This window comes from Sus scrofa, chromosome X, assembly GCF_000003025.6.
Source record: "Sus scrofa isolate TJ Tabasco breed Duroc chromosome X, Sscrofa11.1, whole genome shotgun sequence".
Taxonomy (NCBI): Eukaryota; Metazoa; Chordata; class Mammalia; order Artiodactyla; family Suidae; genus Sus; species Sus scrofa.
This window is the reverse complement of record NC_010461.5, coordinates 97,233,224-97,256,653: the sequence shown is the minus strand read 5'-3', so window position 1 is coordinate 97,256,653 and position 23,430 is coordinate 97,233,224. Positions and strand designations below refer to the sequence as shown.

At 41.6% G+C, this 23,430-nt stretch overlaps 1 protein-coding gene across 1 annotated transcript in view; it reads right to left on the bottom strand.

Moving 5' to 3' along the window:
• DOCK11 (dedicator of cytokinesis 11) overlaps positions 1–23,430 on the bottom strand; it is a 199,041-nt gene that overhangs the window by 10,875 nt on the left and 164,736 nt on the right. Inside the window, 4 exon segments of the mRNA XM_021080484.1 lie at positions 4,759–4,905; positions 5,435–5,548; positions 9,398–9,520; positions 18,364–18,470. Coding sequence (XP_020936143.1) covers positions 4,759–4,905; positions 5,435–5,548; positions 9,398–9,520; positions 18,364–18,470 — 491 coding nt within the window.

The window sequence follows — 23,430 nt, the reverse complement described above, 5'->3', positions numbered from 1 at the left end:
AAAAAAAAGACTAAACCATGAAGAAACAGGAAGATCTGAGTAGATCTTTAACCAGTGAGGAGACTGAATCAATAGCAGAAAATCTCCTGACAAAGAGAAGCTCTGGACCTGATGTCTTCATTGGTGATGTCTCCCAAACATTTCAGCGCAGCTAAACACCAAGCCTTCTCACATTTTTCCAAAAAATGTGAAGAGGAAGAAATTCTATGAAGTCAGCATTACTCTGATACCAGAGCCAGACAAAGACAGTACAAGAAAACTATAGACCAATATCCTTATGAACGAACACTGCTGCAAAAGTCCTCAACAGAATACTAGCAAACTGAATGGAGCAGCACAGTCAAAGGATTATATGCCATGACCAAGTGGGATTTATTCCTGGGATGCAAGGTTGGTCCAACATTTGAAATCAATCAATGTAATACACCATATTAACAGAATGAGGGGGAATGAAACAGATGATCATCGCAATCGATGCAGAAAAAGCATTTGACGAAACTCAACACCTTTTCCTAATAAAAACACCCGACAAACAAGGAATAGAAGGAAGCGTCTACAATCTATTCAAGGGCCGTTGTGAAAAACCCACAGCAAACATCATATTCAATGGTGAAAGGCTGAAAGCTTCTCCTCTAAGATGAGGAATAAGGCAACTTCTGTCCAACATGGTGTTGGATGTACCGCTGAACTTAAAATAGTGAAACAGTAAATGTTATGCATATTTTACCGCAATGAAAAACATTATAGGTATCACAGTTCTATATTATAGTCATTAGCATGACTTTTACTGGATGGATATGGATAAACATAATTAGATCAGTCCTTCATTAACAGACTCTTAGGTTGTTTTCCAACATTTTGCTATGATAAATAATGCTTCAGTCAACATCCTTGTTTTTAAAATTGTATGTATTTTTTCTCATTTGTTCCTTAGGATAAATTCTGAGAAGTAGCTTAGTTAAAATATTTACATGGTATTAGGGATTTTGTTACATGCTACCCAACTGCTCTACAGAGAAGCTTCCCAATTTGTACATCCACAGTATTTGAAATTTTTTTTTGTTTGTTTTTTGGTCTTTTTAGGGCTGCACCCACAGCATATGGAAGTTCCCAGGCTAGGGGTTGAATTGGAGCTTTGGCCTACACCACAGCCCACAGCAGCGTGGGATCTGAGCCATGTCTGACCTACACCACAGCTTACGGCAATACTGGAGCCTTAACCCACTGAGCGAGGCCAGGGATCGAACCTGAGTCCTCATGGATGCTAGCCGGGTTCGTTACCACTGAGCCCAATGGGAACTCCCAGTGTTTTGACATTTTTCAGAGGAGGTACTCTTGACTGCAGCAATCCTAGCCTGTGGAGGAAGGGGACCAGGAAAGCGGAACGTCTCTATTCCCAAGACATAAAATTACAGTAGCTGCGGACTACTTAGTAAAGAGTCTAAATTCCATGTTAAAAGAAGCTATGCTGCTGGAAGCAAATCTCAGAAGTCTTTCTTGGAGTATCAGTCTGTAGGCCCTAATACCCTCCCCTCCAGCAGTCTCTCCATTAACTCCAGATGGTTCCCAGGACTGTCCTACAGTGTTCTCCTGACTAGATTTGACTTTGCCTTACACGTTGGTAACTTTGTCAATATCCTTGCAATCTGAGAGCCAGGCCTTTTTTGTGCTTAGCATAGGAAACAAACAAACAAACAAACAAAGAAACAAACCAAAAAACCCAATAAAAACCTCCCAAGAAAAAGCCCCTGCATCCTTTTTTTCCCTCCACATATATAGAAGGACAGACAAGGGATAGAAAGTTTCAAAGCATATTTTAAAACGTCTCCAACCCCATTCTGCTTGTTATTCTATAAAAAGCAAAAAGCCTATATCTAGAAATCCTTTCTGTTCTCTCCCATTAAAAAGCTCGATTTCTCCAGAGAAACCTCAGGAGACAGTTGAGGATGATTATCTGGCTCAGACAAAACATAGACAGGAAACAGAAAAGAGGTCAAGCCTGATTTTAATTTTATAAAAGTAAACTATGCGTATGGTAAAACATTCAAACAGTACACGAGGGTATATATGAAAAGGAAGAAATAACTTTTTTTTCCCACATAAGACTCTAGTTTTCTCTCCTCAGGGCTAACCATGGCTAACATTTTCATATGTTTCATTCCGGAAATATGAATATCAGTTTGTATGCAAATGTAATCATCCCATCCATAATGTCTTGTACCTCACCATTTTTTTTCTCTCAATGTCTTTTTTTTAGGGCTGCACCTGCGGCATGTGGAGGTTCCCAGGCTAGGGGTTGAATCAGAGCTACAGCTGCTGGCCTACGCCAGAGCCACAGTAACATCAGATCTTGTCACCCTTGTCTGTGACCTACACCACAGCTCATGGCAACGCCGGATCCTTAACCCACTGAGCGAGACCAGGGATTGAATCCGCATCCTTGCGGATACTAGTCAGGGTCATTACCACTGAGCCATGATGGGAACTCCCACTAATATGTTTTATTAGGTTCATATCAACAGTTAGAAATTTTTTAATGCTTAGGTTACTAAGTCCATTATATGCGTAATACTATTTCTTTCTTGCTTTTTTTTTTTTTTTTTTTTGTCTTTTTGCCTTTTCTTGGGCCTCTCCCATGGCATATGGAGGTTCCCAGGCTAGGGGTCCAATAGGAGCTGTAGTCTCCAGCCTACGCCAAAGCCACAGCAACTTGGGATCCGAGCCGCATCTGCGACCTACACCACAGCTCATGGCAACGCCAGATCCTTAACCCACTGAGCAAGGCCAGGGATCAAACCCACGTCCTCATGGTTCCTAGTTGGATTTGTTAACCACTGCACCACGACGGGAACTCCAAGTAATACTATTTGCAGTACTAAAATCCATTTTTTTTTTTTTTTGCCACAGCATGCTGTGGCTTGATCTCAGTTGCCAGACCACTGCACTACTAAGAAACTCCCATAAGCACCTTTAAACATACATCTTTGTCTACAAGATAAAATCTTAAATGTGAAATTATGGGGTCTGAGGAAACATACATTTAAAATACAGGAGAATACTGCCCAATGGTTCTTCAAATTGTTTATGCCCTTAAGCAGATCTTGTTCTTTGGCAAGTAAAAGAGGGGTTTAATTTTTAATTTCACACATTAAGAAAGAAACAAGGATTTTAAAAGTAGCAACTGCTTATTACATCTGCTGCCTGTGATGAATGACTAAAATATTGTGCACACAAACACTGTCAGGAGTCCAGCTGCCTGGTGGTAGTTTGTCATTAGGGCTCCTTGGCCGAGTTTTCAGAGGCAGAATAAAGTAAGAACCTGTATGTTGTTCTGCAAGGCCAGCCTTCCACTAACTTTCCATTTATAGTGTTAGCATTGTGACAGTGAGCCTAAAACTTTTTGGCCACAAGGAGACACAATTCTCTGTTGTCTTAATTCAATAAAACAACACAAAATAGTGAAACTGCTACAAAGTAGAGAGGTTTTGTTGAATATTAATGAAATTTGAGCCTGCCGGCACATCTATTTTTATTTATTTATTATTTATTTATTTATTTGCTTTTTAGAGCTGAACCCGCAGCACATGGAGGTTCCCAGGCTAGGGGTCGAATTGGAGCTATAGCTGTCCGCCTACCACAGCCACAGCAACGTGGGATCCAAGCCGCCTCTGTGACCTACACCACGGCTCACGGCAATGCTGGATCCTTAACCCACTGAGTGAGGCCAGGGATTGAACCCACAACCTCATGGTTCCTCGTCGGATTCGTTTCCGCTGCACCACGACGGGAACGCCAGCACATTGCTTTTTAAATGTCTAAGGCATGTGTTCAAGATAAAACCACCTCCATGAGATATAAGTAAGCCTACGAAGGGACGAGATCACTTTCATGGTAGAAAAGGACGTGTCTTCACCATTGCCGTGGGCTTTTCACTCTGGCAATGCGGCCCCTGTGAGCTGTTAAGTGCTTTGCACAGCACCATGCATATCACAGTCACTGAGTAAATAGTGCAAGGCCTACAGATCCTGCACTGTGTAGATGCTTCCGACCTTAAAAATCGGCTCTTCTGGACACACCCATGGTGACGAAGGACAGTCAGGCATCCCTACAGTTCTTGCCTGAAATTCTGTCTGTAGGAAACTATGCATTTCTAAGAAAGAGCCTCTCTTCCTGGACCCTTTCTCATCCTTGCCTTGGAAGGGCCTAGTGGATGGATAATCTTTGGAGCAAGGCATCTCTCCTACACCCACATCACTGCGAATGTAACTAATGAACTAAGGATACCTTAGAATAAAATGTGTGTCCTAAGATGATATGAATCATCAAGTACGAAACTGACAATCACGATGCCCAACAGCATGTGCAATAATAGCTCATCTTTATTGAGCATGCGAGCTTCTATTATTATTAGCGAATGCTTTTTATTTACCAGACCTCTAATCACTTTCCAGATATTAACTCATTGAATCCACAGGACAATCCCATGAGGAAGGCTCTATTACTAACGTCACATTACTGAGAACAATGAAGCACAGACAGCTTAAGTAACTTCCCCATGGTCACACAGCTAGCCGGGGCAGAGAATGGAGATCTGCATCCTTCTATCCGACTCCAAATCCCTGTCCTTTCTTTCACAATCTGGAAAGGCTCTATTTCCCACGCCTCTCCATCACCAGCTAAAAAAGGGAAAAAGTCAGAAGGAAAGTACCACACTTGAAACTAACAAATAATGATCTCAAAGTGCAGGGCATATGTTACCTTGTCTGAATCCTGAATTATTTTGACATTCTCTGTGCCAAATTTTTCACCATAAAGTTTAATAAGTCTCATGGAAATCTCCGAGAGGCCGGTGAGCTTTGGCTCTTTATAGATGTACTCCTTTCCATCCTCTTCTTCAAAAAAAGACTATTATAAAGATAAATACACGATTTATAAATAGTAGGAGCAAATTACAGCATTTAGAGAAACTCTACTAAATAACTAGCAATAATGTATTTGAAATCGATTTTAAATAACACTACCCAAAGCCACATGCATATATTTTTTCTGAAACAAATGAGAATTTTCAAACTCACAGTCATATGAATCTATTATTGGCCTCAAGATTCTCACATTCTACTTGTTTCATTCCCCGTATACTTGATTTTTATTTGGAAGCTTCCAGTACTCGATAGTAAGTATCTATTTAAGAAGCTTAACAGAAAATGAAACCAAAGGAAAAATTCAAATGTTTTATGTTGTCCTCTGACCTAGTGGATTTAGATATGGAAACCAAAGTGAACTTTATACTTAACCAAAGAGGTCTCCTGCTGTTGCGACAGGTGCTCTATCTAGACAGAATCCTAGACCCAATAACTGCTATTACAGTAATCTAATAATTCAAAGGTGAACGTTCAAAAAGAAAAAACACCTTTATGAACCAGAGTATACTTACTTGGCCATAAAAGGCAACTCTGAAGAAAGTGCCTAAAAGTCTTTTTTTGGTGTGCATAACCTCCAAAATTTTTGTGTAGGCTCCATGAAGAGTTCTATAAACTTGAGTAAGTTTCTGGGAAAAAAAATGAGAATAAACAAATTAGCTCCATCTTTTGCTTACTAAATGTCTAAGATAAATGCACAGGGGAAAAAAGGCAACACTATTTCCTTTTCAGAATGGTTTTGGTGGGATCATTCACACTCGCATGGCCCATGGCCACAACAGGACAAAACTCCTTAATAACTGAAGGTCATAGGCTAGAACGTCAAGGAGTCAAATAACACTGTATTTCTAAGGCTCATGCTTCATTTCCTTCCTAGCTCAATGGCAGTGTATAGCTTTCAAATATTGTGTTATCGACTATCATTTTCTGCCTGAATTATTTTAACGGAAAGAGAAGCAAAATGCTTTGTTTGCGCCCTTAGGTGGAGAGATAAGAATAAGCAATCTGTGCAAACACTTTTGGAGAAGAAAGTAAAATGCAGATACAAAAATAACAATAACTGCTTTGATAACAAGTTCACGGACATTTTCAAAGAATATACTCTTCTGCACACCCAGAAAAAGGGAGCATACACTGTGCAAGGAACATTATCAAGAGTACAAAAAGACAACCTATGGAACGGGAGCAAATATTTATAAATCACAGATCTGGTCGGTTTTTCTATCCAGAACATATAAAGAAGGCTCACAATTCGACAACAAAAAGACAACCCAATTTAACAGTGAGCAAGGAACCTGAATAGACATTTCTCCAAAGAATATATATATGGCCAACAAGCCCATGAAAGATGTTCAAAATCACTGGTCATTAAGGAAACACACATCAAAACCACACTGTGACACCTCTTCACATCCACTAGGATGGCTATAATAAGAAAGCAAAAACAGCAAGTGTTGGTCACCACGTGGAATGTGTACACTGCTGGTTGGAGGGTAAAAGGGAAACAGTTTGGTGGTTACTCAAAAGTTATACACAGAATTACCAGATGATCCAGCCATTCCCCTCTTAGGTATATACCTAAGATAAATGAAAACATGCCCAAACAGAAACTTACACATAAATGTTTACGACAGCGCTCTTCATAATAGCCCCAATGTGGACACAACCCAAATGGATAAACAAAGTGTGGCATATTCATGCCATGGAACATCATTCGGCCATAAAAAGGAATGAAGTACTAATGCATGATACAACTTGGATGAACCTCTAAATATTAGGCTAAGTGAAAGAAGCCAGACACAAAAAGGTCCCATCTTTTATTAATCCTTTTTTATGACACATCCAGAACAGGCAAGTCCACAGAGACAGAAAGCAGAGTAGTGGTGACCAGGGGAGGGTGGATGGGGTGGAAAGTGATCACTTAAAGGATATGGAGTGCTTTTCTGAGGTGACAAAAATGTTTTGAAACTGGAGTTCCCTAATAGCACAGTGGGTTAAGGATCCCATAGTGTCACTGCAGCGGCTCGGGTCACTGCTCTGGTGTGGGTTTGATCCCTGGCCTGGGAACTTTCGCATGCTACAGGCATGACCAAAAAGAAAAAAAAATGTCTTGAAACTAGAGAGAGGTGGTGAAAGCATAATATTGAGAAGGCACTAGGAGTCCCTTTTGTGGCTCAGCAGAAATGAATCTGACTGGTATCCATGAGGACACAGGTTTGATCCCTGGCCTTGTTCAGTGGGTTAAGGATCTGGCATTGCCGTGAGCTGTGGTCACAGACGCGGCTCAGATCCCGAGTTGCTGTGGCTGTGGTGTAGGCCAGAGGCTACAGCTCTGATTCGACCCCTAGCCTGGGAACTTCCATATGCTGTGGGTGTGGTCCTAAAAAAAAAGACCAAAAAAAAGGCACTAAATTCCACTGAACTGTACACTTGAAAAAGGTTGACTGATAGTATGCGAATTTCACTTCAATTAAAAAAATGGGATCACAGAAGCAGAAGTTCTTTCTCTAAAATTCTTTCCATGTTATTTTCTTCAGTTGAGCTCAGTTTGAGGGCTATTTTCCTTACCTTTATGGATGCTATCTCTGATACTTTTCAGCCCTTCTCATAAAGATACACTGAAAAACTACTTCAGCTCATGCAGAATGCTAGGGATCTATACAGACCTGTGTATCCCTTCAAGGAAATGGGAATAGTTCCCCTACGGAACATATGGTTTTCTTTAATGTGTAGGGAAGATTTTTCTTTTTTCCCGATCAGACACTTGAGAAGCAAAATGTTTTCTAATAGCCTGATCTTCAACCTAAGAGTAAGAAAGTGGGTGTTTTAAAACCTTTACAAAGGTTCTTAGGATGTAATACTTTGATAGAAGGGGCCATGCCAATTCTTGTCTTGTCTCATAGGCTATTCTTTGTCATCTATCCGACCTAGATTTAATTATTTACCTCTTGCTTTTTAATATAATTATTTGAACTCCACTATGGTTTTTCAGACATGCCTCATAGACACAGAAAGTATGGCAAAGAGAGAAAAACCTAGAAGCTAGGAAGAAAAAGCTTGATCAGAGCCAGTTTGCGGCAGAGATGCGAACACTACACAGATGACATTAAACGTATGTTTTCACTCTTGGAATGAAAGCGTGAACAATGAAAGACTCCTTGTTATATTTAAGGATAAATTATCTTGTTTTTTCAAAAAAAAAAATGGCTTGAACCCTAAATCACCCCTTCCCAGCATAGCAGGGTAGGAAATTATGCTGTGAACTTTGAGACTTGAATATAAAAAATTCCTGTTCAGTACTGGTGGCAACAGCTGTTTATTATCCTGCTATTCTTTATTAACTGCCCTTCATCAGACTAAAACTATTAGTCTGGCAGGCTAAATTGAAAAACTCATAATAGGACTATTACTACTGTCCTATTATTGCCCCCACTGTCATCTGCCAGCACCTTTAGTCCCCCTGTCAAATTGCAAAGAATAGAATCATGCTTATGCCTCTTCCCGGGCAACAAGGAAGCCAATAGCTTTTTTTTAAGTGAAGGTTTTAGTGAAGACAACTTTGACGGTTTTCTGCCAGGAGTGCAGGAGGGGAGATTGCGAGATAAGAATGTTTTTTTTTTTTTTTTTGGTTGCACCCATGGTATATGGAAGTTCCCAGGCCAGGGAGCAAATCTGAACCTCACTTGCCACCTATGCCACAGCTGCAGCAATGCCGGATTCTTTTTTTTTTTTTTTTTGTCTTTTTGCTATTTCTTGGGCTGCTCCTGTGGCATATGGAGGTTCCCAGGCTAGGGGTCGAATTGGAGCTGTAGCTACCGGCCTACGCCAGAGCCACAGCAACGCGGGATCCCAGCCGCGTCTGCAACCTACACCACAGCTCACGGCAACGCCGGATCCTTAACCCACTGAGCAAGGGCAGGGACCGAACCCGCAGCCTCATGGTTCCTAGTCGGATTCGTTAACCACTGCGCCATGATGGGAACTCCAAGAATGTTTTGAGAATAATTATACCATTATTACTGGTATAATGTAAATGTCAATTCATATTTTACTTTTTTATTTTTTATTTTTGTCTTTCTGAGGGCTGCACCTGTGGCATGTGGAGGTTCCCAGGCTAGGGATCTAATCAGAGCTGTAGCCACTGGCCTCCACCACAACCACAGCCACAGCAATGCCAGATCTGAGCGGCGTCTGCGACCTACACCACAGCCCATGGCAACGCCAGATCCTTAACCCCCTGAGTGAGGCCAGGGATCGAACCCACAATCTCATGGTTCCTCATCGGATTCGTTAACCACTGAGCCATGATGGGAACTCCCAATTTATATTTGAGATGTTTCATCTTTAATTTCATTGGGAAATTATAAGAACATACCATAGGATTCTAATTTTAGACCTTCACAGCATTTTTTAAGGACTGTAACTTAAGATCAAAATAAAATATATAGGCCGGTGATGCAAATGTTTAAATTATCTACCTCGAACTCTCGACGTTTCTCATAAATTGGAATGATCAACTTGGAAATTTCAGAAATTACTTCATAACGCTCTGCTTTCCATAAGCCATCCACACATTGTTCTAGCAACTCCAGTAAAACTTCCTGTATTGAGAGAAAATGCAATCAAGAATTAGAGACAGTTTTAGAGCTCTGGGCAAATATATTTTGAACTATTTCCACTTAATACAGAACAGAATGTACTAAATTTAATGAAATGCACAAAAGGAGTAGAGTTGTGTGACTATATTTTCTAAATCAAATACTTGAAATATTTGAAATTGAAACTATTCTTAAAAGCACAGAATTAGGAGTTCCTGCTGCGGCACAATGGGGTTAAGAGTCGACTGCAGTGGCCTGGGTCGCTGTGAAGGCAGGTTTGATCCCCAGCCCAGGGCAGTAGGTTAAAGGATCCGGTGTTCATATCCGAGTGTCCCCTTGGCGGTTTCTCCTAACCTCGAAATTAACGTAATTCCTCCATTCTTGAAATCATATTTTAACCTTGGATCTTAGATGTTAAAGAAAACAGAGAAACACTGGTTTTTTTTTTTTTTTTAAAAAGGACCTGGCGTTGCCGTAGCTGTGGCATAGATAGGTTACAGCTGCAGCTCAGATTCAATCCCTGGCCCAGGAACTTTCCTATGCTGTAGGTGCAGTCATTAAAAAAAGTATGAAATTAATATCGACAATAGTAAATGACATGTATTTATTTTATCATAGAATGAAGATATTAACCGTACTTGTAAATGGTAACACATTGAGAAGAAAATTTTTTTTTCTTTTTTGGCTTTTTAGGGCTGCACCCTCGGCATATGGAGGTTCCCAGGCTAGGGGTCTAATTGGAGCTGCAGCTGCCGGCCTATACCACAGCCACAGCAATGCGGGATCCGAGCCGCATTTGTGACCTACACCACAGCTCACAGCAATGCTGGATCCTTAACCCACCGAGCGAGGCCAGGGGTTGAACTCGCAATCTCATGGTTTCTAGTTGGATTCATTTCCGCTGCGCCGACTCTGAGAAGCAGTATTTTTAAAAGGGGATACATTGTTCTAAACTGAGGATGTTTGGATGTCTAACAGGGTAAATTCCACTAAGCTTATTTTTCCTCTGTATTGAAATTACATTTAGGAGTTCCCATCGTGGCCTGGGAACCTCCATATGCCTTGGGTGCGGCCCTAGAAAAGGATGAAATACAAAAAAAAATTACATTTACACACAATTAAGAGAGTCTTAGGACAATTTGACAACTTTCAAGCTGTTGCATTAGTGACATACGTGTTTATTAAAATGATGCGATTTTAGTCAAGAATGCTTCCTTCGTCAAAAACAAAACAAAAACCAAAACAAAAAGAATGCTCCCTTCTTGACTGTTGGTTCTAAAATTAGTGAGAATGATAGTATGATACCTCAAGACAGAGATCTCCAACCCTGCCATAGTGACAACAGCTGCTATAAAACAAATTTATTTGTGAACCATAATCCCATGTTGTCAACAGTAAAAAGATGAAGCCAATTACTCATGCGATCCATTGGTCTTAACAGTTTGTTTCTATCTTAAGGAGATGAACTTCAGACCCAGAGAACTGACTGCGAAAACAACTCTTCCAGTATGTCCTTCAGACAACTTTGAATTTATCTTCTTCCTGAAGTAGCTCTTTCATTTGTGTTTCCTATCTAGCCAGTGGTCACACCCTATAAACTCCTAGCTAGAAAACTAAGAGCGGTTTTGAATTTACCCTTCTTTATGGGTTGAATTGTGTCTCTTTCATGGGACGGTCTAACTCCCTCAAATGTGACCTTATTTGAAAATAGGGTCCCCGCAGATATGATTAGTGAAGGTGAAGTCCTACTTGGAGTAGGGTGAGCCTTTAATCCAATAGGACAGAGACACACAGGGAGAAGCCATGCAATGACAGAGGCAGAGACTGCAGTACTGTAGCCACAAGCCAGGGAACATCGAAGATCAAAAGCTCCCAGCAGAAGCTGGGAAGAGGCAAAGAAGGTTTCTGTCCAGAGTTTCCGAGGCGCATGGCCTTAATGACACTTGATTTCAGACTTCTGGACTCTAGAACTGGGAGACAATAAAATTCTGCTTTTTCAACCACCCACTTTGTGTACATTGTTATGGCAACCCTAGCACACTAAGACACTCTTCTTTCTTGACTCATTGCCTAATCAGTTCATCCCCAAGTTCTTTCAGTTTCACTTTCTAAATACTTCTCAAATCTGACCCTTCCTTTTCATTTCTACTCTCACTGCTAAGGTTCAAGACCTCCTTTTTTTTTTTTTTCTAAGTGATCTTTCTGTCTCCAGCCTTAGTACTTTCAAATCTATCCTCCACAAATCTGCTGGAGGCCTTTCCACAGAAAAGAAAACCATGGACTTGGAGAACAGATGTGTGGTTGCCCGGGGGAGTGGGGGGAAGGGGAGGGAGAGGGAGGGAGGGGGAGCTTGGGTTTACAGATGCAAACTCTTGCACTTGGAATGGATGAGCAATGAGATCCTGCTGTGTAGCACTGAGAACTATGTGTAGATACTTAACAACCCAGCACGACAATGGGAGAAAAAATTATGTATACATGTTCGTGTAACTGGGTCCCCATGCTGTACAGTGCGGGGGGGGGAGTGTGTTGGGGGAAATAAGAATAAAAAATAAATTTAAAAAAAGGGCTCTGATTAAAATGTAAACCAGACCACATCCTCCTTCTCGTCTCAAAATCTCATGATGGCTCCCCATCATGTCACAGAACTAAGGACAAGGTCTCTCGTTTGACACATAAGACTTGCAGTGATCTGGCTGATAAAATTTTATAATATCATTATCCATCATGCTCAGCCTTGTACTTTATACGCCAACAGCAAAGAACTGCTAGTAGTTTCCCTGAAGCACCATGGTGTTGACCTCACTGTGTGCCTGTTCCCTTTTGCCCTTTAATCCCTTTCATTTAGTTGACCCCTTTAAGAAGATAAAGCATCACCTCTTCCAGGATCCGTGTCCTGATCCGCACAGAGTAGCAAGACACCAGACATCTTTTCTTCCTACTCTGATAATTCAGAGGGTGGGTATTTATCACTATACTTCCCATTGTCTATGTAGCTAACTTTCCAAACAGGCTCTGACTCTTCAAAATAGGGACAATATTTTGTATGAGACTATATAGTAGATGTCCGTTAAATGTTGCTACTTGAATAAACAATCTGTATATTAACATTTAACAGCCAGAATTAAAATTTTCAGCAACAGTGGGAAGGAAGAACTTTGGAGGAATTAAAAATCTGTTATAAACTAGTAAGGTTTGTCCCAGGAATATAAGGTTTATAATTTACCAAAAAATCAAGGCAAACCGAATAGACCATGTAAACAGAATAGAAGAGGAAAATGTAATCTCCAGCAATAGATGCAGAAAAAGCATTTGAAAAAACTCAACACCTCTTCATGACATTAAAAAAGAATCCTCAGGGGAGTTCTCATTGTCGCTCAGCGGGTTACAAACCCCACTAGTATCCACGAGGATGCGGGTTCCATCCCACCTGGCCTCACTCTGTGGGTTAAGAATCCGAGTTGCTGTGAGCTGTGGTGTAGGTTGCAGGCTCGGGTCGGATCTGGTGTGGCTGTGGCTCTGGCGTAGGCCGGTGGCTACATCTCTGATGAGACCCCTAGCCTGGGAACTTCCATAAGCCACAGGTGCGGCCCTAAAAAAAAAATAGAAAAGACCTTTATCCATCTGATAAAGAGCATCTATTAAAAACCTACAGGTTGAATATGCTTCTAAATCAGGGAACAAGTCATGAATGTCTGCTCTTACCACTTCCATTCAACACTGTGCTGAAGGTCCCGGTCAGGGTAATACGGTGGGGATGGCGGAGGCATAGAGATTGGCATAGAGTAAAACTGTCTTTCTGTGCAAATAGCATGACTATGTAGAAAACACTAAGGAATATATAAACTACTACAACTAATAAGCAGATTTAGCAAGGTGGTAGATTATAAGATCCATGTACAAAATCACTGTATTTCTATACACTAGCAACGACATATTGAAAAACAAGATAAAAAAAATCAAGCCATACTAGTTCCAGTAGCATCAAAACATCCCACTGTCTAATAATAAATCCAGCAAAAGACTTCTACTCTGAAAAATCACAAAATATTGCTGGGAGAAATTAAAGACTACCTAAAGAAGTGTTCATTGATCGAAAGACTCAATATTGTTAAGCTCTCCATACTCCATGAAGTGATACAGAAATATAACAAAATCTCCACGAAGCTTCCGGCAGGCTATTTTGAGGCAACAGAAAAGATGACTGGAAATTATACACGGAAATTTAAGGGATATAGAATAGAGAAAATGACTTTGAAGGATAAAGTTGGGGGGCTAACACTACCTGATTCTAAGACTTGTAAATTTATAATAATCAAGACAGTGTGATATTGGTATCAAGATGGACAAATAGATCAGTGGCATGAAACAGAGTCCAGAAATAGCCCATAAACATAAAAAGAACCGAAATTTGACTAAGGTGCCAAAGTAATTCAGTGGGGGGTAAAAGTAAAGTTTTTATTTTTCCCCAAATGGTGTGGACCATACAAAATATCTGTCTAGAAAAAAAAATGAACCTTGACCTCTTTTTCATTTCATGCTCAAAAATGAATTTTAGATATAGACCTCAACATAAAACTCACAGTTTATAGGAGAAAATTTAAAGCAATGTCTTCACAGTCTGGAGGTCAGCAAAAATTTATCAGACCAAACACACACACACACACACACACACACACACACACACACACACACACACACACACGTGCGTGCATGCAAAAAAACATTAAAAAATGGTAAACTGGACTTCATCAAAACCCAAGCTTTCTGCTCAATAAAAGACTCAATCAAGAAAACAAATATACAAATCAAAGACTGGTAAATAAAACCACAGCTGACAAAGGACTTATATCCAGAATACAGAAAGAATTCCCATAAATTGCCAACAACAAAAAAATGAACAATGCAATTTTTAAAAATGGGCAAAAGACTCGAATAAACATTTCACAAAGGAAGATATACCAAAGACAAAGAAGCACATAAAAAAAGAGCTCAATACCATTAGTCATTAAGGAACTACAAAGGAAAAAACAGTGAGATACCAATTCATGTCTAATAGAATGATAAAACCATAAAATGTTTAGCAATATCAGATGTTGGTAATGACGTGGAGCACCTGAAACTCTCATCCATTGCTGGTGGGAATATACAATGTTCCATCCACTTTGAAAAACTCTGGGAATTTCTTATAAAGGTAAACATCCTAACTTCCCTAGGACCCAGCAGTTTCACTCCTAGGTATTTATCCAAGAAAAAGGAAAACATGTCCACAAAAGGTCACGGATAAGAACGTTAAAGGCAGCCTTATTTATGACAACCTCAAACTGGAAACAATTCAAAATCCATCAACAGGAGAACAGATTTAAAAATCATATACCAATATAATAGAATATGTAGCAATGAGAAAGAACTTTGGATATACTCAATAAGGTGGATGTGTTTCAAAACCATTAGGTTAAGCGAAAGAACCCAGATACCAAAGGGTACATACTGAATGATTCCATTTTTAGGACACCAAAATAATGGCAAAACTATGGTGACAGAAATCAGATAGTGGGGATGAGGAGACTGACTCCTGAAATGGGCACAAAAAATGGAACTTTCTGGGGGAATGGACACGTTCTATTTCTTGTTTCTGGTGGTTAGTGGCATGGGTGTACACAATTGTCAAAATCCATCAAGTGGTTCACTTAAGATGTGTGCATTTTATTACTTGCATTGTATGTATGTTACTTACATCTTTAAAAATTATTACATAAGTCAGAAATGCAGTTTTTCCCTCCCGGGCTGCACCCGTGGCATGTGGAAGTTCCCAGGCCAGGGACTGAACCTGTGCCACAGCGACAACCTGAGCTGCTGCAAGGACAATGTTGGATTCTTAACCAGCTGTGCCACAAGACAACTCCCAGAAATGCAGTTTTAAAAGCAAATTCAATTATTATTGGTTTAACTCACCTGTTTAAGGCACTAAATGAACAACAATTCGTATTTTTCATTTCAATAAAACTAGTAAATCAATGACAGTTCGTTTTCCATTGGCTAGGGCCTGAGGACAAAGCCCTCTTACATAAACTGAAACATAAAACGGCATTACGGAGAACATGATTCTAACTGTACACATTAAATTAAAATATGTATAAATTATTACTGTAGAACACACACAAAAAAAGCCTTCCAACAAATGTGTTTACATAGACCACTGATTATAGTTCTTGACTAATAAGAAATATCACCACGCTTCTTGAGAGTATAAAGAAGGGTCAGGCTCAAGGCCATTCCTATGACTAAGCTGGAGCTGCTGTTTGGAAGAAAGGATGTAACTTCAGTTGTGCTGAACCATTTCCCTCCCATGAGCTCTCTGCCGTCCGCTCACACAAACTGGTGGTCTTAGATGAAAATCATCTTCGTCTAACTAGGACCCAAAAAGCGAATTAATTTACCCAAGGCTTCAAAGTCAAGCCATGAACTTGTGACTAAAATTCAAGCACCTTTTCTTGTTGCTGATTTTATGTCCCCCCCCACCCCATGACATGGAAGGAAGTTCCTGGGCCAGGGATTGAATCCGAGCCACAAGTGCAGCAGTGCTGGATCCTTTCACCCGCTGTGTCAGGCCAGGAGTCAAACCTGAAAATTCAGGTATCTTGATTCTCCGTTATGATTAATTAATTACAGAGTCTTCACCTGCCCAGTATAATATTATTGCGTTTATTTTACTGATGAGGTGAGAGAGCCACATAGAAATAGTAGCTAAAGCTTCTAGACATATATTATTTTAGTTAAATGAACTACAGCTAGCTTGAGACTGCTTATATTTAAAAAAAAAAAAAAAAGGGCATTCCCATAGCGGCGAAGCGGAAATGAATCCGACTGGGAACCATGAGATTGTGGGTTCGATCCCTGGCCTCGCTCAGTGGGTTAAGGATCTGGTGTTGTCGTGAGCTGTGGTGTAGGGAGCAGACGTGGCTCGGATCCCTCGTAGCTGTGGCTGTGGTGTAGGCCGGCGGCTATGGCTCTGATTCGACCCCTAGCCTGGGAACCTCCACATGCCCCAAGTGCAGCCCTAAAAAGCCAAAAAAAAAAAAAAAAACCATAAATTAATTAATTTAAAAAAATAATGCATAAAGGGTGTCACTTAAACCTGGCTGCTTCTTAGGTTTCTTAATACAACCTTAAAAACTGTATTTCTACAGATTCAAATCCTTTAAATCTCTGCTTTCTGTTGCTTCTTTCTTTTTTCTTTCGGTCTTCACATTCCTTAATTGTGAGCATCGGTGTGATTCCGTCCTTGGCTCTCTGATCTTTCCGTGGTATATTATCGCCCATTCTCACTCTGCTTTGGTTCTCACACAGCTATGACTTCTAGATGTTGCTCTCCAACCTTGATCTGTCTCCCTAGACACAGTTCTGAATTTCTAATGGCCTGATGTTTTTTTCATTTCGATAACCTTGCACTTCAAATTCAATGCACAGCAAAAACGGAATGCATCATCTTCCCTGTAAAAGCATCCATCTGTCATTTTTCTGTAACATTCAAGCCTGACTCTCGGCACTACTTTTGACTCTTCTCCTCCCACAGCCAGAAAGTCTTCCTCTTTTCTTCATAGTGTTTCCTGCATCTGTCACTACCTGCGGGGAGGCCTGACTGCCTTACGCCTGGATTCTTGGGGCAGCCGGCCCTCTAGCCTCTGCCTTCAGCCCCTATCCATCTACCTCTGATACATTTCCCGTAGCACCACAAACTAACCTTTCCTCTTCCTTGCTTTCATCTTGTCATTATTCTGTTCAAAAACCTCTGACAACAATTCAACTTTCTGGTCCATAAAACCTTCAAAGTTTCTCAAGATCTGATATCCACTACTACTCTTCTTGAGGTGAACCCAATGGCTTAGCCAAAAAGATCCATCCTCTGTACCTCCAAATAATGCCTTAACCTTTCCTATCTCTTAGCTTTTGTTAAGGTATCAAACGTATATCAAAGGTATCTCTTACCCTTTGTGTTGTTTTGTTTTGCTTTTGAGGGCTGCACTAGAAGCATGTGGAGGTTCCCAGGGTAGGGGTCGAATAGGAGCTGCAGCTGCCAGCCTACGCCACAGTCACAGCAACGCTGGATCCGAGCTGCGTCTGCGACCTATACCACAGCTCACAGGAATGCCGGCTCTTTAACCCACTGGGCAAGGCCCGGGATCAAACCCATGACCTCATGGCTCCTAGTCGGATTCGTTTCTGCTGCGCCACAATGGGAACTTCAAAGGTACCTCTTACCTGTGACTCTGCCTGGAACATACTGTCAAAAGGCACCATTTTACTTTTCTCCATTTCATGTAGGAGTTTTACCTCTTTGGGTAGACACTGGAAGCCAGGGATTAGCCAGGGATCTAATTATTTTATAGCTCCTATATCACTAAGTCCAAAGCCTCGCTCCTAAGTCAGTGCTCAACAAATATTTGTTGAGCAATTAACAGGTGCAGCCGTTTGCTCTCCATATGAATTTTAGAGCAGAAATTTTCCCTTTGTAAATACTTGTATGCATCTTCTGCTTAGCTGTTACATGAACTGTATTTGGATGGAGATTTTTTTTCAAAGTATGCTGACTGTGACCGGGTTACTGGGATGGTGAATTGAGGATGATAAATGGTACATTTCTAAGACCAGACAATTAGAACCGTTCCAGAGATAGGGCTCCACATTCCAAATAGGGACTTCTTTTCCCTGGGCAGTTATAATGCTCACAGTTCATCAACCCTTGGTAATCTTTCAAATTGAGGTAGCTGTAATAGTTTTTTAATGTAAATAAATATTAAGAAGTTAAATTCGTGTAACTGGCAATGCAGGCCCTGGAGACTTACTTCACTATAATGGACATCCATCATTCCAGCATCTTCTTTCATCGCTCCCTCTTCATCTATATTGGGAGTAATTTTCTTGAAGGCCGAACATCCATTAGGGAATAATTCTGTGTGAATAAAAAGCAATCAAGTGAATTTATTTTTCAAAAGTGTTTTGTAAATAACAGATAGCCTTATAGCGATCTTGACCCTTAAATATAAACACATACTTCTTCGTAAAGGTCAAAGTCCTGAGTGCCATTTTCAGTAACAAAAAAAAAAAAAAAAAGAATTTTATAAAGTATTTTTATTTACTATACATCCTACCGGTCTTTTTCCACCAAAGTGAGCTCAAGTTACTTACAAGTTAAGTTTCATTCTCTGACTATGCATTGTCTTCAATGGCTAGTATAGTAAATGCTTTCTTAGGGTGAACTAAAAATTGTTACATACACTTTAATCCTGTGTACGTTTACGGTCTGTCACTTAAACAAAGATGGCATGTACTTTTCAGGTAAACACTGAGCTTTTAAAATCACCTCTAGTTCCTCATTTCACTGGAGGACTGTAAAACAAAGTGGGTTGCTGGCCTAGCCTAGAGCTTGTAAAGAGAAGCAGGAAATAAAACAGATGCCAGAGATGAAGCATCCTTGGAGAAATGAGATGGGGCACTGGGAGAACCAGAGCTTCTGGTGTCAGACAGACCCCGTTCTATCACTAATTGGGTGACTTTAGACATGTTTTTCTCTCTAGGACTGTGAAAGGGTTTGTCATCTGCAAAACAGAGATAATAGTTACCTTATAAGAATTAAATGAAATGGAGTGTTTAGAACAGAACATAGCATATAAGAAGCGTTTAGTGAATTATTACTAAACAAAGCTACCAATAAATAAACTTGCTGTCTCTAGATAAAATAGAATAATTGCTAGCAGCTGGTATACTAAGTGACTCCGCAGCTGGACTCCTGGGAAGTAGGACATGAGCTCAAGCTGACAACAGCTGCTGTAGGATTGTGGACCAAATTGTCACTGTCCAGCAAGGGTCTGGGTGTAGAAGGCTACATGGTTGCCTTACAGATTCTGGACATTGGGAACATGTCCAAACACTCCTGCTGTGGCTGCCTTTACCTCTAAGTGGGCCATCACTTTAGAGCGAAGGAAAATTCAGTCTCCTTATATCAGAATCAGTGGAAAGTCAGTGGAAAAAGGGGGGTCACGAAGGCAGCAAACAGCTTTTGCAATCTACTGTTCCACAAGCTCTCTAATAGTGGTGCTTAGAAATGATGACCTACTCATGACTATTTGGTAAGCTTCCTGCTGGAGGAGGATGGGGAAGGAAGAAGGAAGGATTAAGAAAGCCAAACCTCATATACCGAGATTCCCCAGATTCTGACGGGAAAAGGGTCATGTATCATGGCTTAGATTTGGCCAACTCTCCTGGCCTAAATGAAAGCCAACTAGACATACATCTTCTGGTTAAGATGCTTGATGGAACATGAATTAGCAAGTAAGCACCACATGTCTATGAGAGAAATGACAGAGAAGCTTTCATTTAGGCCAGGAGAGTTGGCCAAATCTAAGCCATGATACATGACCCTTTGCCCATCAGAATCTGAGAAATCTTGGTCTACGAGGTTTGGCTTTCTTTTTCTAACACTATCCTCCATCGTGTTCCATCCTAAGTGACTAGATTCTCATATAATCTTCCGTCATATTCTATCCCCCAGATAGAAACACATAGGGAGTAGCTGCTGGATTTCTGTGAAGGAAGAAGGAGAGGCAGAGATGAAGATGAGATTTACTTTGACCCAATGGACTTAGGGCCATTTTTGTTCAAAGAAATCAGGTCAGAAAAGACACCGAAGATAGGGTATGACATTTCATTTCTGAAGAGACGCGTGCCTCAAATGGTCTATTACAGACATCTAGGGGAGTTCTAGTCAAAGGGCTGGACCACAACAAAATAAGGAACTGCACCAGAATGTAAATAGAGTCATTATTTCCTGCTTGAGAAAAGTCTTGGTATGAAAAAAAAAAAAAGGTTAGCTGAACTAACCAACAGGCTCCGTGACACAGCCGATTTACATTCAGGTTAATACTCAAAGGGTCCTCAGTCTGGAAGCTGGTCTAAGGGATACTATTCTTTTTTTTTTTTTGTCTTTTTGCCATTTCTTGGGCTGCTCCTGCGGCATATGGAGGTTCCCAGGCTAGGGGTTGAATCAGAGCTGCAGCCACCGGCCTACACCAGAGCCACAGCAACTCGGGATCCGAGCCGGTCTGCAACCTACACCACAGCTCACGGCAATGCTGGATCCTTAACCCACTGAGCGAGGCCAGGGATCGAACCCGCAACCTCATGGTTCCTAGTCGGATTCGTTAACCACTGAGCCACCACGGGAACTCCCTAAGGGACACTTTTTGTGCAGCAATGCATTGGGAGGAAACGTCCTACTTGATTACCTCTATCAAGACGAGAGCTAGGCAGTAAGGAAGAAGGCCCTGAAACTCAACAAAGCGGAGGGCCAACCCCTGAAGGTCTCAGGCAGCCAGATCCATGACTGGGGGAAAAATAGCTTGTCTATTCAGAGGACGTTATTTTTTTTCTTTTGAAATGACTTTTATTTTTTCCATTATAGTTGCTTTACAGTGTTCTGTCAATCATCTCCTGGACAGCAAGGTGACCCAGTCACACATACATATACATACATTCTTTTTTCTCACATTATCAGGCTCCATCATAAGTGACTAGATCTAGTTCCCAGTGCTACCCAGCATATTCTGAGGATAGTATGTGAAGTGATCCCCAAATCTAGGGTTTCTCTAGAAGGCTGTGCTTTAGGGGAGGACAAAAGGTGCCACACTCCTATGCCTGAGAGCTGATGAGACTACAGCAACTTGGGAGAGAGTCTTCCAGTGCGTCTCTTAAGTGGAAGGAGGGTAAATTATGGTTCTTCTCAGAAACAGACAGAGCAGTACCTACTCTTGGACTGTGTTGTCTGCATTATCTGCTGTAAAGGCTACTTTTGTGGATTTTCAGTTTCAGAAGCCACTACTCTTGCTAAGTTTATTATCTTAATTCCTATGCCTGATGACAAATCTCTGCCTAGAGAAGCCTCTCTCCCTCTCTCTCTATATATATTTATTTTATTTTATTTTTTTGTCTTTTTAGGGCCGCACCCACGGCATATGGAGATTCCCAGGCTAGGGGTCTTATCAGAGCTACAGTTGCCAGCCTACACCAGAGCTTGCAGCAACACCGGATCCTTAACCCACTGAGCGAGGTCAGGGATCAAACCTGAATCCTCATGGATGTTAGTCGGGTTCATTAACCACTGAGCCACGACAGGAACTCCTCTCTCTATATAGATACACATATACATACATATACATATATGTCCCTTTGTTTGCTTAAGTAATCAACACCGACCAAACTATCCAAGGATAAGAGGACTCTTGTTTCCTAGGGTCTTTAAAATGCTTGGGGAAAATTCTTGGGATTCCCCCTAGTCTTGTTTCATTTAGTTGTGCTTCAGATGCAATAAGCTGCTGAATCTAGAAGTGACCAGTGTATATGTCCCGACAGAGGGAGGCAGGTGTGTGAGGGCTCACCTGTAGCCCTAGGTAGCATTACATAAGGTGGTATTGGAGAGTCTGCTTTGGCTCTTTCTGGTCTGCGACCTGGACTCCTGACTTTGCCCTTCACAGCCGTAGCTTCTGGATTCCCGACTGCCGTCCTAGGGGAAGCAAGGTGCCAACTCTCCAAGCAGAGACTGCTTCCTTGAGCACCAGTTATCTGGCCCATAGAAAGAAGGGAAGCGCTTGGAGGATGGGAAAGAAGCCCAACCTTTGATAAAATAGGACTGCTAGTCGGAAGAGGGAGAGGGGCTAAGAGCCTTGAGGGGAGGGCCCTAAAAGGAAGAAGCTGTGATTGGGAAGGAATGGGGAAATAAAAAGCTTTGCAGGAGTTCCCGTTGTGGCTCAGTGGTTAACGAAACTGACTAGAAACCATGAGGTTGTGGGTTCGACCCCTGGCCTTGCTCAGTGGGTTAAGGATCTGGTGTTGCCGAGAGCTGTGGTAGGTCACAGACACGACTTGGATCCCATGTTGCTGTGGCTCTGGCATAGGCCGGGGGCTACAGCTTCGATTCAATCCCTAGCCTGGGAACCTCCACATGCCGAGGGAGCGGCCCTAGAAAAGACAAAAAAAAAACAAAAAGCTTTGCAGAATTTAAGCTATCAGATCCTGGGTATAAAGACTCAGGAAAGGGAACAACATGACTCTATAAGGCATGGAAAAGAAATGTCTTTTTCTGGGGTGATGGAGGCGCCCTACAGGCCTGAAGCTTTGCTGACCCTCAGACGCGCTATGTGGTGGTGGCAGAAGAATGCAGAGGCAGAACTCTTGCCTTCCCTGGGGGCCAATAGCTGTGCGCTCTCTCAGGAAGAGAAGAGGGAGAGGCACATAAGTCTAGTCTCCAGAGAATAAGATCTAGAACATTTTGAGGTTCTCAGAGAAAACAGAAATAAGGACATTTAGATCTGTTTTTTAATTATATATTTTGGGGAGGTGGGTGTGACTAATACCGTAGTATCACCACTTAGAGGTGACTTAGGAAAAACGAAGAGGATGCTGATCCTTAAGGTCTCTGGTACAAAGAGCAGGAGCTCTGGCCGCCTGCAACAAGTCTGAGGGTGGGGGTGCGGCACGGAGACCTGCACGCCTCCCTCCCCTTTTCTTTTCCCTTCAGTGCCTGAAACGTGGGGAAAGAAAAAAGGATCTAGAAATGGCCCCTCACTGGTGTTCTGCGGTCACCCCTGGAAGCCAGGGGCCCAAGTCCTTGCTCTGTTAGGCAACCATCCAACGGGACAAAACTATTTTTTTTTTTTGGTTTTATTTTCTTGTCTTTTCAGGGCCGCACCTGCGGCATATGGAGGTTCCCAGGTTGGGGGTCTAATCAGAGCTGTAGCCGCCGGCCTACACCACAGCTCATGGCAACGCCAGATCCTTAACCCACTGAGCGAGGCCAAGGGATCGAACCCATGTCCTCATGGTTCCTAGTGGGATTCGTTAACCACCCAGCCACGACG